Here is a 19,936-nt window from a genome sequence, read left to right on the forward strand (position 1 = left end):
TTTCATGGCAATGAGAAGACTCTCCACTCCCCTGCAGTGCTCCGGCGAACATCATTCCACCTCGCCACTTGATGCTTTGCTGGTGAATGGGCCACTTCAGCATCCTGATTCCCCGCAGTGCTTCGGCAGGAGTTGTGTATCCTTATAAAGCAATTGTATATATATATATATATATATATATATATATATAAAAGAGTCACTTACAGTTCACGTCTTTTTAAAGATGTCGTTCCGTAAGTGTTCCTTGTGCGAGAGGCACATCCCGCTGTCAGATCAGCATGAGAGCTGCATTGTCTATCTGGGCCGTGCCCACGCAGAGTCAGCTCTCATGGAGACAGACTGCTCTCACTGCAAGGGCATGAGTTTCAAGGGTCGCAAGGTTGAGCAGGATGAATTTGAGGTGGACTACGTACCAGCACACGCACCGCGAGCCCCTCAATCTCCATGCAATGCGTCTATGCCAATACATTATGTGAGTGATGAGCTCCGGCCCTCCACAGGAGCACATGGCCTTGTGTCGTTCGGCAGGTTCTGATGCTGGGGATGATTACGATGTCATGTCTTTCGCTGCATCATGCGAGGGCGAGGAGCGTGTATGTGCCACTGACAAGGAGATGCTTCACGTCCTTTCAAGGGCGGTCGAAGAGCTCGATATCGAGTAGTCTCCTCCAGAGGAACCTACACAATCTCGCCTTGATGAATGGTTCCTGCAGTCCGGATTCCATCAAGCTACTGTGTCTTGTAGATCTGCCCCATTCTTCCCTGAAGGACAAGCAAGGCTATGATCCAGAGACATTCAAAGAGCTCTACACCGCTACGGACTTAGCGCTGCACGCCACGAAAGTCACTCACAGGCCATTGGCAAGTCAGTGGGCAACCTAGTAGTTCTGGATCGTCACATCTGACTGACCCTCACGGAAATGCAGACAAGATAAAAGCCGCTCTGTTGGATGCTCCAGTGTCTCCAGCCGGCCTGTTTGGTGGCTCTGTGGATAAGTTTGCCGAGCATTACGTTGTGACTCAGCAACACTCGCAGGCTATGAGACACTTTATGCCGAAACCGAGTAATGTATAACAGCCGGTTTGCTCCCACTCTCTTTCGAGCCAGCGCCCAGCCAAAAGCCCCATGCCCGCTGTCTCAGTGCCGCAACCTGCCTGTCGCCGAGCCACCGGTGAAGCCATGCAAGCCGTGGCCCAAATGGAAGCAGCCCCACGCTGGCAAACCCCCCCCCCCCCCCCACCTACCCACCCCCCACACAGCAAAAGTGCTCCTGACGGGCACAGCCTTTTGAAGTGGAATGCAGAGATCGCTGTTCCCTCCGGGTCTGCTTCAAAGAAGGCTCAACAGGAGACACACAACACTGTTCCCCATCTCCCCACTGTTGTTGGGAAAATGAATACTGCTGTTCAAAATATTGTTCAAAATGTTGTTTCTGTGTCTCACATTTGTATGAACGCAATTAAAAAATGCAAAAAATGCAAAAAAGAATACAGCGCTCGTTGCACATACACGAGACCCTCACACATTATCAATAAAGAGCTCTTTTCCTCTTCAAAGCCCACGCATTGTGCACAAGCACTTTCCACTGGCGAGCGGCGCATTGTATCATACAATGAACAAACCAAATGCACTCTGTCATGTTACGTGGACGTGTATTATGCCCTTACAGGTATTTCAGATTGATTGCTAAATACGATCTAACATGGGTATATGATCCAATTTACACAATGGCATTCTGTCTTCTACCGTTTCGTCCGAAGACGTGCCAGTTTTACGACCCGAAATACACAATCTCCTCGCAAAAAACGTGATAGAGGTCATTCCAAATTGTCAAACACAAAAAGGGTTTTACAGCCATTATTTTCTTGTCCCAAAGAAAGATGGCGGGCTTCGGCCAATCCTAGATCTGAGACATTTGAATCGCGCACTTGCAAAGTGCCCATTCAAAATTATTACTCAGAAAAGGATCTTACTGTACGTCCGCCCACACGATTGGTTTGTGTCGATAGATCTGATAGATGCCTACTTTCATGTCCAAATTATACAACACCACAGGATGTTTTTGAGATTCGCATTTGAGGGAACGGCATATCAATTCAAAGTCCTGCCCTTCAGGCTGTCTCTGGCTCCTCACACATTCACAAAGAGTATCGATGCAGTTCTCGCCCTATTGAAACTGAGTGGAGTGCTCATTTTGAACTACTTTTGAAGATTGGCTGTTACTGGCCCAATCAGAGGCTCTGTTATGCCAGCACAGAGCCTTACTGCTCCAGCATCTAAACAGCATGCTCTCCCCCAGCCAACGAATCTCCTTTTTGGGAGCACATCTTGACTATGTGAGCAGGCATGCGCACCTCACGAGCGATTCTACAGTGTCTGTCCCAGTTCAAACTAGGCAGAACACTTCCACTGAAGCTGTTTCAAAAAGCATTGGGGTTTATGGCGGCCATTCCATTAGGTCTTTTACATGAGACCTCTTCAGTGCTGGCTCAAGTGCCGTGTGCCACGACATGCTTGGCACCATGGGCGCATGCGCATCACTATATCGTGCTGCTGTATAGCTGCTCTAGCAACTTGGACAGCTCCTGCCTTTTACCAGTGAGGTGTCACGCTGGGCGGAAAGTGGTGACTACGGATACTTCCAACACAGGTTGGGGGGCAATGTGCGATGGATGCCCGGCTTTCAGCACCTGGACAGGTGCGAGGAGGGTGTGGTACATCAACCGCCTAGAGCTATCAGCTGTATTCCTAGCCTTGAAGGCTTTTCAGTCAGAAATAGCGAACTGTCATGTTCTGGTTCGCTCAGACAACATGACAGTTGTGGCGTATATAAACCGCTAAGGCAAAATTCATTCACCGCCATTGATGAGGCTGACACATCACCTCCTGTGGAGCAAGCGTCATCTCCTTTTCCTGAAAGCAACAAATGTCCCAGGCTGTCTCAATTATGGTGCGGACCTATTGTCACGCCAAGGGGTGATAATGGGGAAATGGAGACTTCATCCTCAAACTGTCCTGAGGATTTGGGAAATATTCAGCAAAGCAGAAATCAATCTATTTGCCTCAGTGGAGAACGCCCACTGTCCCCTCTGGTACTTGAAGTCCCAAGCCCCGCTGGGAGCAGACGCAATGGTCCACAAATGGCCGGTGAAATGCAAATATGCGTTTCTCCTGGTGTGCCTAATTCACTCTATCATATGCAAAGTCCGAGAGGACAAGGAAACAGTTCTATTGGTTGCGCCGAAATGGCCCAATCAGCCATGGTTTCCAGAAATTATAGAGATGTTATACAGCTCGCCATGGGAAATACCACCATGGAGGGATCTCCTCTCTCAGGCGCAAGGCACAATCTGGCACCCCCAGCCCAAGCTGTGGAACCTGCATGCGTGGCCCCTGAACAGTGCGCTCAATGCACCAGAACTGACGCATTCAGTCACGAACACCATTTTACAGACCAGAGCGCCGTCCATGAGACACCTCGCAAAGATCCAGTAAACTGCCCCATACATGAAATTCTCATATTTCTTCAAGAGCGATTAGACGCAGGACTCACTCCTTCAACGCTCAAAGTGTATGTGGCGACTATATCTGCGTATCATGCACATGAAGCCTGCGCCTCTATAGGCAAGCATGATTTAATCATAAAGTTCCTTAAAGGTGCAAGACGATTAAACCCACCTCGGCCGGCTACAGTCCCGACTTGGGACTTAACTTTAGTCCTAAAAGCTCTCGCAGGGCCCCCTTCAAACCTTTGGACTCTGTTGATTTACGCATGCTCTCCATTAAGACCACACTACTGCTGGCACTGGTCTCAGTAAAATGGGTCAGTGACTTATATGCACTATCAATTGACAATTCATGTCTAGAGTTTGGCCCCGGTCTTTCAAAAGCCACTGTCAAACCCAGAAAAGGCTATGTGCCTAAGGTTCTAACCACGCCCTTCAGAGCGCAGGTGGTTCACCATCAAGCTTTCTTCCCTCCTCCATTTAATTCATTTGTTATGCCATGTGCGGGTGCTACACGCATACGTTGAGAGCACCCGCCAACTCAGACTGTCTGATCAGCTCTTTGTGTGCTATGGAGGATGCACGAAAGGAATGTCCGTCTCCAAGCAAAGACTTTCTCACTGGATCGTTGATGCGATTGCCTTGGCTTATGAGTCGCAGGATAAGATTTGCCCAATTGGTGTAAAAGCACATTCAACTAGAGGCATGGCCTCCTCATGGGCATGGACGAACGGTGTGTCTTTACAAGACATATGTTTTGCAGCAGGATGGTCTTCTCAAAACACATTTGCAAGGCTTTACAACCTAGACATAACGTCTCTCGCTTTACAAGTCCTCTCTGTTTAGAGTGCTTGCTATTTCATTTGCCAAACATATACTTATGCTCAGGGGCGGACTGGGAAGAAAATTTGGCTCGGGATTTTACATAGAAGCTGGCCCAAAAGTGGTTTGGGGGGTTGCGTCGTTTTGTAGCACGTTCTGCATTACGCGGCAGACCACGCGGCCCCATTTTGCAGCCGGCCCACCGGGAAAAGTCCCGGTTCTCCCAATGGCCAGTCCGCGCCTGCTAATACTCCTCCCCTTAAGTACGTGCTCCCCATCATTTTACACAACCACCTGCATTCAGGCCATTGTAATTTACCATAAAGCACAAGCACTTTCGTTATTAATAAACTCCCTTCCCAAATGGGTTCGTGAAGTGGTTAATTCATACTATATGACTATAGTTCATATATTCATTCTGAGAGCTCCCCTCCTAGCCCAGCATGAGGGTAACTCACTTGTGGCATACTCATGTCGGTCACTGTCCCGCGGGACTGCGGCATCATGTTTCCTCTCTGGAAGGTTATGTTGTGTAGTGCAGCGTGATGGGATTCTATTTCCCATATGCGTAAGCACGCAATGTCAAGTGTACCAAGTCGTAAGGGAACGTCACGGTTACGTATGTAAACTTGGTTCCCTGAGATGAAGGGAGCGAGACATTGGGAACGCTGGCCATTTTGGTGATTTTTACAGCCTATGATGTGTCAATGTATGGCAAGAGCTGAATAAGGATTGTTAAAAGAAATGTGTCCCACAACATACAGTAAGGGTTTAGATCGATATGATAGTCTATAAATAATAACAGAACTTTCATTTTTGGGTAAACTATGCCTTTAAAATCAGGTGGGGGGACATGGAATGGTGAGAATGTTCTCCAAACCTGGTGCTTTTTACTTTTTTATGTGTACCTTAAGTCTCCTGTATTTCTCAGTGTGGGACAACAGTAGTAACTCAATAGCATTGCACTCTTCCGATAACTGCATCTCAGCCAGCTCTGTACCAAAGGCCTGCAGCATCTGAGCAATGTCCTTAACCATAACGGCAAAACTCTCAATGGCCTATAAAGAGCAGAGAGGCTATCTCATTTGAAGTGATATTTCTGTGTATTTAGTTAATGTATCTTGTGCATTGCAAGCATTACTGTTCTCAGGACGATCCAATCACTGTGGCAGTAGTCAAGAGTGCCCCCAAACTCTGAGGTCAACTGCTTCTCATCAATGTAACGCAGCAGATCTGTGACAGAGCTGAGCATCACCACCTTCACAACAGACACACAAACACACATGTCCAGGTCAGGGTGGTACTGCAGCTCACAAAGGGTGAAATTAAAAAATCTGCAGTACTCTTGAGTCATACAGGCATGTTGAGCATGAAGTCCTCCTGACTAAAGCGGAAGCCGAGATCTGTGACAGTGCGCTGGAAAAAGCTGGTGGGTCTCAGAACCAACACCAGGTGCAGGTTCCCTGGGAATGAGGCCTAGAAGACAAAGAATGATGATATCAGTAGCCTGACAGACAGCCTGAGAGTGTTTAGAGGAAGAAAAAGGCATCTCATTTAAACAAATTCAGAGCTCTAATAATACATTAGTTTTAACAGAAGAATTAATGTAAGTGCTTTTATAAAATTATAAGCTTCACATTTCTGCCTTTAATCCCTCCAAAAAATTGGCCCCTTTCATTTATATTCTAAGTGCCTCATTGTAACCTCAATGTTTGCTCTTTTTTTTTTTGTTTTTTTTTTTTAAAAAAGAGGGATGAGTCGATTTTATTTTTTATATATATATAATTTTTTTTTTTTTTTTTTTGGGTAGTAATCAATAATATGCCACCAAAGCTGTCAATTGAGCTTAACTCGTATTGAATCCGGGATATTCCTTTACATTGTCCTGTTGCTACTATCACTAATTAACACATATTAAAACAATAAGTGAAAGGTAGTATTTTGGGTAATTCAGTGTGAAGCACCGCCTATTGATCCACCAGAAGTAAACACGTGTGGTGAGGAAAAGCAGAGAGCATGAACATACGTGACACAAGTCTAATTGTCTGGAAGAACACCACCTGAATTGCCATATGGAAGAAAAAAAAAAAAAAAAAAAAAACGGCCGCAGCGCATAAAACAGAACGCAGTTGTCTCGAGATGTGCTTTTAAAAGTTGACATGGCTGAAAAAACAGCTGGTCGCGGCGTAAGGGTCAAAGCCGTCCGTCTAGCGCATGTTTAAATAAAAAAACAATTGAAAAGCATTCGAAAACGCGTTTGGTTTAAACGTCCCCTTACGTATTTGAAAAGTAGAATCAAGGGACACCATTCATCTCACATTTTGTTCGGTTTACCTTAGCACACAGTTCACAATAAGAACATCAGTCTTGACATTGACTTGTCCTTACGCATTTGTAAACAATAGCGGTATCTAGCGGTACTTTTCAACAATAATACATCGGAAACCCTATGTATTCATTATAACACCTGGTTTATATGTTACACCATAATATAATGCCCTCCGCTGCATAAATAATTGGAATGACTAAGCTAAAACAATCCGTCGCGCCGCAGTGTAATCGCATTCGCTTCAGTTGCCGCATTCTCACTACTGTCCATTTAAACTTCAGTCCAACTCCTAATGCGTTTAGAAAACTACTCCATTACCGTGGACCGGCGTATCCTGGAAAGTGCTCGTCTGTAGTCTCGCTCACTCACAGTTCCTGAGTTTTTAAGGGGATGAGCGGCGCTCCTAACCTCGCCCATCCTGTCTTGGCAAACCGGTGCCCGGTGCAGTGGACAGACTGCAGCATTCATCACCGCAGAGTCACTGTTACTGCCGCTGTTGCCACCGTCTGCATAGACTCTCTACCGCTCTCTCCTTCGCCCCCAGAGCGTCATCATGTAAAAACCTGCGCATAGTTTGTGCTAACTCATGCATTCCCTCTCCTACGTAGTGAGTTCGGGTTACATATACTGTGCTGAAAGCTGTTTTTTATATATATATATATAAACTTCATATGCCGCATTTAGTGATCCTGTATATTCAATCTCGATGAGAAATGGGCGCTCTCTGAGTAGATGGGCTGCATTGATCTACTTCAGCACCGTGGACAGCTACAAGACCAGCAACACTAGTACAGCATGCATAAAGAGTTGTGTTGCATCCAATCCCCAAAGGAAAGATGTACAGGACTACTATTAAAGTTAAAATACATATTAACTTAAAACAACAGAACAATTTTTGCTTTAATTATAAGGGGAAAAACAGACATTTATTATTAATGAGCAAATACTGTGTATTCTCTCACCGCAATCCTTGCAAGTGCTGTTTTGATCGAGGTCCAAGTATCCAATCTTCGGTCTAAAATGATGATAAATTTTACACCAGGTTGCCGCGCTCTGAAAACGTGAAATAAATAACATAAATCACAGTTAACAACTGAATTTGCTTTTGGTTGAGGGAAAAAAAACAAACAACAACAGACGTTTGAAATTATGACGTATAGGGAAGACCAGGGCTGGTTGTCACAAGAAGAAGCCGTAACAGGTCTATAATATAACTAAATAATTATAAGTTTTAGAGTCAAAAGTCCAATTAAACAAATTAAACACATAGTTCTAAATTATTTTGTGAACTTTATCCTACAAATTAAAATTCTAATATCATCCTACTCTATGCTGTGCTAGCTGTTGGGTAAATACACCGAAACATTTTTTTAACCTAAAATGTGCTTGATGTGGTACCATCTAAATGAAGTGGCTTTATTCTAGTTAAAAAAAAAAAAAAGTATTTTAAATATATATATATATATATATATATATATATAGTTGTGCTCAAAAGTTTGCATACCCTTGGAGAATTGGTAATATATGTACCATTTTTAAAGAAAACATGAGTGAGCAGGCAAAACACATTTCATTTATTTCTTATGGGATTCATATTCAACTGTAGGTTATAACGGAATGGCACAATCATAAAACAAAACATCGCAACAATGAAAAAAATGAAACGACCCCTGTTCAAAAGCATGCATACCCTTAGTTCCTAATACTGTGTATTGCCCCCTTTAGCATCAATGACAGCATGCAGTCTTTTGTAATAGTTGTCTATGAGGCCCCAAATTCTTGCAGGTGGTATAGCTGCCCATTTGTCTTGGCAAAATGCCTCCAGGTCATGCAAAGTCTTTGGTCGTCTTGCATGAACCGCACGTTTGAGATCTTCCCAGAGTGGCTCGATGATATTAAGGTCAATATATACAGTTGTACTCAAAAGTTTGCATACCCTAGCAGAAATTGTGAAATTTTGGCATTGATTTTGAAAATATGACTGATCATGCAAAAAAAAAATGTCTTTTATTTAAGGATAGTGATCATATGAAGCCATTTATTATCACATAGTTGTTTGGCTCCTTTTTAAATCATGATGATAACAGAAATCACCCAAATGGCCCTGATCAAAAGTTTACATACCCTTGAATGTTTGGCCTTGTTACAGACACACAAGTTTACACACACAGGTTTAAATGGCAAATAAAGGTTAATTTCCCACACCTGTGGCTTTTTAAATTGCAATTAGTGTCTGTGTATAAATAGTCAATGAGTTTGTTAGCTCTCACGTGGATGCACTGAGCATTCTAGATACTGAGCCATGGGAAGCAGAAAAGAACTGTCAAAAGACCTGCGCAACAAGGTAATGGAACTTTATAAAGATGGAAAAGGATATAAAAATATATCCAAAGCCTTGAAAATGCCAGTCAGTACTGTTCAATCACTTATTAAGAAATGGAAAATTCGGGGATCTCTTGATGCCAAGCCAAGGTCAGGTAGATCAAGAAAGATTTCAGCCACAACTGCCAGAAGAATTGTTCAGGATACAAAGAAAAACCCACAAGTAACCTCAGGAGAAATACAGGCTGCTCTGGAAAAAGATGGTGTGGTTGTTTCAAGGAGCACAAAACTTGTTGACCCCTCTCCAAACATAGCACTCATGGTTGTGACCATAAAGCTCTATTTTGATCTTGTCACTCCAAATTACAGTGTGCCAGGAGCTGTGAGGCGTGTCAAGGTGTTATCGGGCATATTGTAACCAGGCTTTTTTGTGGCATTGGCTTCTTTCTGGCAACTCGACCATGCAGCTCATTTTTGTTCAAGTATCGTCGTATTGTGCTCCTTGAAACAACCACACCATCTTTTTCCAGAGCAGCCTGTATTTCTCCTGAGGTTACCTGTGGGTTTTTAATAAAATTATCCTTAGATAAAAGACAGCTTTTTTTTTTTTTTGCATGATCAGTCATATTTTCAAAATCAATGCCAAAATTTCACAATTTCTGCCAGGGTATGCAAACTTTTGAGCACAACTGTATGTGTATATATATATATATATATATATATATATATATATATATATATATATATATATATATTATCCCCTTTTTCTCCCAATTTGGAATGCCCAATTCCCACTACTTAGTAGGTCCTCATGGTGGCACGGTTACTCACCTCAATCCGGGTGGTGGAAGACAAGTCTCAGTTGCCTCCGCTTCTGAGACCATCAATCTGCGCATCTTATCACATGGCTTGCTGTGCATGACACAGCAGAGATTCACAGAATTTGGAGGCTCGTGCTACTCTCCGCGATCCATGCACAACTTACCACGCGCCCCATTGAAAGCGAGAACCACTAATCGTAACCACGAGGAGGTTACCCCTTGTGACTCTACCCTCCGTAGCAACTGGGCCAATTTGGTTGCTTAGGAGACCTGGCTACTCGCGACTCCAGGGGTGGTAGTCAGCCTCAATACTTGCTGAGCTACCCAGGACCCCCTGTCAAAAATATTTTTAAACATCACCGAATCAACTTGAATACATTAGGTTACACCAAAAAAACAAAAAAACAAAAAAAATTTAAGGGTAAGTTTAGGTAGACACAGATAATTAAGGCAACAATTGCAGGTTATCACTTTTTAGTGTCAGTGAACATAATAAAACTACACTAAACTCAGGAAAGGGCCAACTAAATTATAGTGGTAGACTTTAACCAAAAGGTTGAGCTATGTTCTCAGAACAAGGGTATTTTCAGGTTGGGGCAAGTTGTCAAATGTTTTTTAAATGTTATATATTTAAACAAATTATCAATTGCAATGTTTGTTGACCAAAATTATGCTTTGATATTTTTGTGTTACCTTTGACAGTTTTAGTGTTTCATGAATTGTTTTATAATAGTTTTGCTGTTTAAATGTAGCTGAAAGGACTTTAATAGGCTCTTTCAAAGCATGTCAATTGTGACAACTTACCCCATATACTGGGGCATGTTGTGCATCATGTGTGCATTTTTTCCTGATCAATAATAGTGGACATTTTAAAAATCTATTCTGTAGGCAAGACTTTAAGGCATGTGCCTATACAGAAATGAACTTTCAAAAACAAAAATATTCTGAAAAATACTCACTGGAGTATAAAGTGTGACAACAAGCCCTGGTTTCCCCTATATGTTCTGTATATATGACCTCTATTTTAAAATAGCATGTTAACATGCACTTGTATTTACAACATTGTTTGCATTTTACAGAGAGATCAGTGCACTTTAAACATATTCTGTGATCCTGGAAACCTAGTATGTGTCCTGATTGTGTCAATGTGACTATACTAAGACCTTGCAACAAGGCAAAATCTTTGCTAACAATTCTGCATTACACATATGCGAATATAATAGCTCAATTTGTGAAAGGGTTGGTTGCAAGATTTTATGCGAAGAGAATACATAAGGGGATGTTGCTGTACTGCACTGCGGTGAGACGGAGAGGGGTCTATATATTAGAAACAGACCTCGGGATTAATGTGAGGTATGAAAGAACTTTGGCCAGTGCTTCTTCAGGAATGTCACTGAAAGCAGAGCATTCTGGGAGAGTAATGATGACACTAGAATCCTCCCCACGTCCTCCTAAAATAAAAAGATCAAATTATCACTTCTTCAGTCAAGGACAGCTCCAAGTTTAACCTGAAAATGAGTAAAATCTTTAGCTAAGGAAGACAGAGATTTCTGATATGTTGAGACATGCCATTTATTCCATAAGTAAAATGTCCTCTTTACTTAACTTTACTTATCTGTTACTTAACATTTCCAATGATAATAAAAAACTACCGAACACATACATGATCAGATAAAGTTTAGAACCGAAACCCCCACCTGATAAATAAGCCACTTGTTTCTCAATATAGCCAGCCACCTCCTGCATACTCACAGGGACTGTAACCTCTGAGGAGATAATGAAGATGTGTCATACAAAAATATAGCAGAAAGGTTTAAGTCAAGTTTCTGTTAGTTTGTGTGGCTTTGTCACAAATAGATTTGCCAATGAAATGCAGTCCTGCTATAGCATAATTTCAGGAACAGCACCGCCCAGTGCTCACATGTGCAAACAGCAAAAACCTGTCATTCAGAGTGCTACATAAAATGCATGAGTTTATTTAATGACCCGTGAAAGAAATTGATAAGTTCAGTAGTGAGAGTGCACTAACTGTAATGCATTCATGTCTGTGGAGCCATCAGAATGGACTGTAGCCAGGGACTGAGTAGTCTACAACATCACAGACATAAAACAGGGACTGACAGCAGTTCAGTTTCCTCTGAGCTTTATCTTATGTCACAATACACTGGAAGGGGAGACTGACAATAGAGGATGTGTTCAAATTACATAATGGACCAGCATTGGTTCCTTACAACTCAGTACACTTGACATTGCGTTTGCTAACGCATATGGGGAGTGTCCTTCCACACGACCTAGTTGAAATCTCTCTACAATAACGGCAATATTCTAATATTGACTATGATGTTTGAGCCCCGAAGCTGTTCGCTATAAAAGCTGGTGCGCAAAAACCATTCCTCAGAATTTTCTTCCTTCAAGACAGCGATTTATCTGTCGTCTAGAAGCTCCCTACTGCTTTGCCGTCGACTACACGAGTAAGCGGACGGGATCTTCATGGCAACAAGAAGGCTCTCCGCTCCCCTGCAGTGCTCCGCCTCGCCACTTGATGCTTCGCTGGTGAACGAGCCGCTTCAGCATCCTGATTCCCCACTGCGCTTCGGCAGGAGTTGTGCATCCTTATAAGCAGTTGTATATTGTGTGTGTAATATATATATATATATATATATATATATATATATATATATATATATATATATATATATATATATATATATATATTTATATACAATAAAAGAGTCGCTTACGTCTTCATTTTTAAAGATGTTGTTCTGAAAGTGTCCTGCCGTCAGATCAGCATGAGAGCTACATTCACTGTCTGGGCACGGTCTCGTCTGGTTCGGCGGTTCTGACGCAGGGGATGATGACGATATCATGTCTCTCGCTGCATCAGACAAGTGGTCAGTGGATGACGCTACTGCCCCTTCCCCCAGTGAGGGTGAGGAGTGTGTACATGCCACAGACAAGCAGATGCTTGATCGAAGAGCTCGATATCGAGTGGTATCCTTCAGAGGAACCTACACAATCTCGTCTTGATGAATGGTTCCTGCAGTCAGGACGCCATCAAGTGGCCGCGTCCCGTAGATCTGCCCCGTTCTTCCCTGAAGTTTATAACGAACTGTCAAAATCCTGGCATGCGCCCTATTCAGCTCACCCACACAGCGATTACATCCTCTCTAATGTGGATCATGGGGAAGAAAATGGTTATGCCCAACTACCCCCTTCTACCAACAGGGTGCTATTCTGGGTCAGGTTTCAGAAAGAAAGTGCTGACCACAAATGCATCCAACACAAGTTGGGGTGTAATGGATGCCCAACTTTCGACACCTGGAAACAGGTGTGAAAGGGCCATGACATGTCAACCGCCTAGAGCTACTGGCTGTCTTTCTAGCTTTGAGAGCTTTTCATTCCGATACTGTGAATCACCACATTCTGATTCGTTCGACAACACAACAGTAGTGGCGTATATAGTTTGTCATGTCACGCTGGTCCACGTATGGCTGGCAAAACGCATGTATGTGTTTCCCCCGGTGCACCTCCTTCAATCTGTCATCAGCAAAGTCCGAGTGGACGTGGAAACAGTTCTGTTAATTGCGCCAAAATGGCCCAATCAGTCCTGGTTTCTGGAGATGGTAGAAATACTGGACGGGCATCCATGGGAAATACAGCTGAAGAAAGACCTTCTCTCTCAAACACAAGGCACAGTTTGGCATCCCCAGCCAGAGCTGCGAAGCCTACACATGTGGGCTTTGAACAGAGCATGCTAAACATGTCAGAACTGACACATTCAGTCATAAACACCATTTTACAGACCAGAGCGTAGTCCACGAGATGCCTCTACACACTAAAATGGAATGGCAAAAGACCCAGTAAACTGCCCCATATATGAAATTATCATATTTCTTCAAGAGTGATTAGATGCAGGACTCACTCCGTAAATGCTCAAAGTTTATATGGCGACTATATCTGCATATCACGCACCTGCAGCCGGCACCACTATAGGCAAACGTGATTTAATCATAAAGTTCCTTAGGAGGAGCAAGATGATTAAATCCACCTCGGCTGACTACAGTACCGACTTCGGACCTAACTTTGGTCCTAAAAGCACTTGCAGGGCCCCCCTCGAGCCTTTGGATTTGTGCATGCTCTCCATTAAGACCGCACTATTGCTGACTCTGGCCTCAGTAAAACAGGTCGGTGAATTACATGCACTATCAATTGACAATTCATGTCTGGAGTTTCCCCCCCGGTCTTTCAAAAGCCACTGTCAAACCCAGAAAAGGTTATGTGCCTAAGGTTCTAACCATGCCCTTCAGAGCACCGGTGGTTCACCTTCAAGCCTTCTTCCCTACTCCATTTAATTCGGACGAGGAACAATCCTTGCATTTGTTATGCCCTGTGAGGGCGTTACACGCATACGTTGAGCGCACCCGCCAGTTCAGACTGTCCGATCATAAGATTTGCCCAATTGGCGTTAAAGCTCACTCAACTAAAGGCATGGCCTCCTCATGGGCATGGACGAATGGTGTGTCTTTACAAGACATATGTTTTGCAGCAGGATGGTCTTCTCAAAACACATACGCAACTTAGACGTAACATCTCTCTCTTCACAAGTCCTCTCTGTTTAGAGCACTTGCTATTTCTTTTGCCAAACATATACTTATACAAATACTCCCTTTAAGTACGTGCTCCCCATCATTTTACACAACCGCCTGCATTCAGGCCATAGTAATTTACCATAAAGTCAGAAGCACTTTCATTATTAATAAACTCCCTTCCCGACTGGGTTTGTGAAGGGGTTAATTCATACTATATGACTATAGTTCATATATTCATTCTGAGTGCTCCCCCTCCTGGCCCAACATGAGGGTCACTCACTTGCGGCATTACTCATGTCGGTCATGGTCCCGCACACTACAAGAGTTCTTCTGAGGTGAGAGCCATGCACTCATTGTCCCTCAGTCAGAAAATTCTGAGGAATGGTGTTTGAGCTCCTGCTTTTATAGTGGACAGCTTTGTGCTTAAAAGGGCGGGCTCAAACACCATAGCCAATATTAGAATATTGCCGTTATTGTAGAGGTTTCAACTAGGTCGTGTGGAAGGACACTCCCCATATGCGTTAGCAAACACAATGTCTCGTTGCCTTGTCTCAGGGAACCGAGGTTACATACGGAACCATGGCGTTTTGTTTCCAGTGACTTCACAAGTTTCCAGCACTGTGTCTGCAACAGCACACATGCCATACAAGAAATGTATGATTTTTGTCTTTATCAAGTTACATAGGAGTTCTAGTGCTCTTCTATTTATTACTATAAACTCACTCTGTCATAATAAATAAAAAGGGTAACACTTTACAATAAGGTTCCATTGGTTAACATTAGTTAATGCATTAGGTATCATGAACAAACACTGAACTATATAATCATAAGTTTACAGCATTTATTTATCTTAATGTTAGTTAATAAAAATACAATTGATAATTGTTAGTTCATTAAAGTTCATAGTGCATTATCTAATGTTAATTTATACAACTTTTTAAAATGTATTAGTATATGTTGAAATGAACATTAACCAAGATTAATAAATACTGTAAAAGTATTGTTCATGTTAACTAATGTTGTTAACTAATGTTAACAAATGGAGCCTTATTGTAAAGTGTTACCATAACAAGATATGTTGTTATTCTTTTGAAAACAGTAGCAGTATGTTATAAACTGTTAAGTGTATTCACCTTATTCAGCCCCGCCCCTTTTCCACGCTCCGCTACTGAGAAGGGTCGATCAAAATGGATTACATGTGGGAGCACAGAAAGTATTCTTCACCAAGAGTTGATGGTCTGAGTCTACAGCACCCCTTTACTACGTGAAAATGCTAGTGAGGTGTTTTTTCTGCCACTTTAAATGTTCCTTTTATCCGATACCTGCGGAGGTCAATTGGACCTGGCAGATCACATTCAGACAGCTATGACACACTGCACTTTCTGATTATACAAGCGTTTAATTGTTATACATGTAATTCATTTTTTAGAGGCTTAATTGGATTAAAATAGCTGTAAACAGAATAAGAAATAAAACATACACTTTCCCATGTGTGTGTGTGTATATATATATATATATATATATATATTAGTGTCATAATGTGAATAACCATATGTGTACCCAGTCTACACTCTTAGTAGATGTGCAGAAACAAGGTATACTCATTAACCTATGGCTTTTCTTTTTCATTTTTTTTCTTTTGTAAATTATGAATGCTGACTATTAATCAGATTTAGACAGGTACAGTAGTGTATTGTTGAAACAGTGTGGCTGGGGCAGAGATGTTTAGGCCCAGATAGCATGGACGTCTACTGTCTGTAAGTGAATGAATTCCACTCACCTGGACTAAATATTTGATACCACTCAAGACAGTTCTACATGATGATTGTTACTAACCTGAATCACCAGCCAGGTTTCTTTAGATACGGTTCATTTAACTTAAAATCTAACGCTATGTATTGTCTGCGATCCCTGCAGCCCATAGAAATAAAAATTAGGGTCAGCACAATGAGCATTTGAGTGCAGATATAATAACAGTTAACTAAAATAAACTGAGATGAAACATTAAATGAAATGTATAACATTTTCCATTTTCTTTTATTATATGATTATTAAGACTGTTATGGAACCAAGAGTTTGAGAATATTTGCTCATGTGTCCTCTGTTCTTCCATCTCACTAACGGCAAATTAATCAGAAACCACAGCACCGCCACCTTATCAGGCAATGGGTCTCTCTTAAAATAATACACACCCCTTACACTCCTTTAAGGGTGTTTTTTAGACTGCGTATAATAAACACATTGAGGCATTTCAAGTGTGCCATTCAGTTGGCTCAGTTGAAGATCTTCTCTCAAATAAATCTTTAGTAATCTGTTATTAATAATTAATAACTGTTGTTAATGCCAGTACTAATATTCTGTTATTTGTTTTCATACGGAAGATTTAAGATTAAAATGAAATAGATGCATAGTGCATTTTGAGGTAGGATTGCAGTTTAGAAATAGAATAGTTTGAAAGATGTGCTTTACGCCTTTGAACAAACTAGAATTTCCCTATGCTGTCCATTTCCAAATTCAGAGCACGTGTAGGCCTACATAATAAATGCAACTGTACTATCTTTTTTGAGGTCAGTAGATAGTTTTACTAAACTGGTTTGAGAGTTAATGGGATTAGCTGGCAGAGATTTTATACTGTAAATTTATTGGTAGAAGCACTTCACCTAAAGCCAGTATCTAGCCTGAATACTTCTGACACTTCAGCAACACCAAATGTGGCTTATGTATGCATGTAACAGCATTCACTAAAGGATAGCCCAAGTACACTTCAAGCAACGCATTTTACAAAAAGGAGTTTGTTAGGTAAAGAAAAAAAAAGTTAGTTCTGAGAAAAAGATGACTGTAGCATCATTTGTTATCATTAGCATATAATTTGTTATCTATGAAAATCATGCATTTTTCAGTGTGGCTTGAATGCCCAAATATTTTTTGGAGCCACTGGTATTCAAATGTGATCATGAATTAAATTAATGAATGATCATGTATGAAATGAAACTTTCTCCAATTTATAAACTGCCAGAAGCTCAAAGTTTGTTATTCTCCCTATGTAACACACAGTAAAATTCTTACTTTTTTATAATGTAAACAAATGATAAATTAATAATTTATCAATTATTCTTATTGCAATTAAACCAGTTTTAGAATAATTTTAATTACAAAGCCAGATAGGATTCACGCGTTTCTCTAATATTTGCATGTTTTTACCTAAATATGTATATTGTGGCATGCAGTCAGTTTGTGGGAATAAAATGGACAGAGTCCAGAACACAGGATAAACTACACAGATCACTCAATATCCTCTGCAGCATATCATATCTAAAATAGCTAACCACACAACAGCTTTGAAACGTTCAGAAGTGAGTTCAGATACACTTCATCATGAAATACTTTACAGGTTATTCTTCAGATCAGGTGATTTAAATTCTAATGGTTTTAATTCAGATTTCCCTAATGTAAAATATGCTGAAAACAAGCATTTATTTTACCTAGGATTAGAAAGATGTTCACAATGACTTTGTGTCATAGTACATTGCTGTTTCCATCTGTTGTATCACTGGACCTGGCATGCCTGAGATGAATAGCTGTCTCATATTACACTTGCATCATTACAACATAATAAACAAACACCTTTAACACACAGAGCGAACTCTCATACGCACACACAAATACAACCCCAACAAAGATGCTAAACCTATTACGCTCATTTTGAGGAAACAGAGAAATTTTGAAGTAAATACACATCACACAGTAGAATCCAGCCTTTAAGGCGTAGATTTGTTTCTGCATTAGGGTTGAGGAAAGAGAGACGGGTCTTAAAAAAAAATAAAATAAATAAAAGCTGAGTCATGATCTAAAGAAAATGCTCTTTCTTTGAGAATTGAGAGTAAGAGAGCAGGACATGGGGTTAATACATGCTCCTTCCAGTGTCTTTTAGTGGCTACTTTGTCATCTGGACAGTACTTTCAACTTGCATTCTCACAGTACGTTTATAATTTCATACTGTATCTTAAAGTATCTGCCCACCAAAATCTCTTTATATTGAGGTTTAAGCAAAAGGTTATTCATTTGCTCATGCACTGTTTATCCTTTTCAATGAAAAAGTGTTTTTAACAATGCAGAATTCTGTTGGATGGTTGTGGATAACTAATACATATTTCATTATGGAAATAGTTTGACTTGGAGTTAATGAAAAACAATGCATTCTGAACAATAAAAGAAGATTAACAAATCTAGATTATGGATAAAAACCCCTTTGAGTTATAAATAGCATGCATAATCCTAGCAAAACTACAGAAAAACACTTTTCTCTTTATGAAATCCATGAATCAACCAACAATATGAATATCCTGCGAATCCTTGCTCCTTTATGAAAAGTGGTTGTCTAATAAGATCCTTCAGTGATACCCAATGTGTATGCATTGAATGATTAAATGGCTGTGTATACTCACGTTGCAGTGTGCTCTCTAGCTCAGAGCTTGCCTGCAAAAGGTTGTAATAGCCCTCCATGTCTTTTTGGGGCACCTGAGGAGAGACCGAGCCCATGCCTTGGCTGTCCCCGGAGAGGAGTGCCTCTGGGCCTGCCAGGCCCTCACACCCCAATCCACCCAAGTTCCATCTCTCTACCTCCACAGAAAAGATCCCATTAGATAATTCACTTCACTATGCATTGTATCTGGGCTCCCCGAGTCACCTCCAGCAGCACAGACCTCCCACTAGAGGAAACAGTATCCAGAAAAATAGATGGCAAACACCCTGCAGCACCCGATAGTGGCACTGCAGTAACACATCTCAGCTTACAAAAAGCAACACACACACTTTCAGATAAAGAAGGGAGGGGCAGAGAGAATGATGTTGTTTGGGATGGTGTACTGTCCCAAAACTGAATCGGCTAAAAAGGGTTTCCTGTTCTTAGTACATGCGTTCTGCCCCTTCAAAACACAGCACACTCCCTCTGGCTACAAACTCCTGACTCAATCTTTCTGCCTTTGGTGACTCAGAGTGCGTCAGTTCTGCATCGCTGTAAAACTCAGACTATTGACACTGCCAACTCCCTCCTCATTGACTTTTCGCCAACTGGAGTTTAGACTCTGCCCCCTGCCGATTTCCACTCTCCTCATTGGTCAGCTTTTCTCACATGCAGTGGCTTACATTTCTCCATTCTCCCTTTACGGCTGTAATGGGCTTCTGCATGCTATATTACATCCATTTTTATTCTGAGTTGCTCTGTAAAACATACTCTCACACACTTTACTGACTGCGTTGAATATCACTATTGAAAGCAAAACTTGTTTTTTCCCCAAGCCAAAGAAGTTTCATTGTTCAGATTACAAACAAGTATAATGTGTGGGGAAAATGCACAAAGACAGCCACATGAATAAGAGCCATTGTTGTCATTGAACACACTATTTATACTTCTACAACCACATCTTATTATGCAGATGGAGCATTGCAGCTCTGAAATAACAAATGGCATTATAATTTTATTTGGGTAATTGGCATGGCAACACAAGTAGAGACAGCAGAGTCCTGCTACTTCATCTAAAACT

At 41.5% G+C, this 19,936-nt stretch overlaps 1 protein-coding gene across 6 annotated transcripts in view; it reads right to left on the reverse strand.

Annotated features, from left to right (window-relative positions):
• Nucleotides 1-19,303, reverse strand: part of LOC127413248 (proto-oncogene DBL-like) — a 40,186-nt gene extending 20,883 nt beyond the window's left edge. The window contains exons 1-7 of one of the 6 annotated variants that reach the window (XR_007892553.1): nucleotides 18,839-19,301; nucleotides 11,499-11,567; nucleotides 11,138-11,252; nucleotides 7,621-7,711; nucleotides 5,686-5,805; nucleotides 5,471-5,587; nucleotides 5,238-5,387 (exon numbers count right to left, since the gene is read on the reverse strand). Coding sequence is in view for 5 of the 6 variants with exons in the window: in XM_051650216.1 (XP_051506176.1) it covers nucleotides 5,238-5,387; nucleotides 5,471-5,587; nucleotides 5,686-5,805; nucleotides 7,621-7,711; nucleotides 11,138-11,252; nucleotides 11,499-11,567; nucleotides 18,839-18,932 (756 nt within the window). In the remaining variant the exon portion in view is untranslated. Of the gene's footprint in view, nucleotides 1-5,237; nucleotides 5,388-5,470; nucleotides 5,588-5,685; nucleotides 5,806-6,976; nucleotides 7,241-7,620; nucleotides 7,712-11,137; nucleotides 11,253-11,498; nucleotides 11,568-18,838 lie in introns of those variants that run through there. The other 5 variants (XM_051650216.1, XM_051650218.1, XM_051650220.1 and 2 more) reach the window with 5 other exon arrangements.
• Nucleotides 19,304-19,936: the final 633 nt, after the last annotated feature.

The sequence above is a fragment of the Myxocyprinus asiaticus genome, chromosome 22 (assembly GCF_019703515.2).
Source record: "Myxocyprinus asiaticus isolate MX2 ecotype Aquarium Trade chromosome 22, UBuf_Myxa_2, whole genome shotgun sequence".
In the NCBI taxonomy this organism is placed as follows: Eukaryota; Metazoa; Chordata; class Actinopteri; order Cypriniformes; family Catostomidae; genus Myxocyprinus; species Myxocyprinus asiaticus.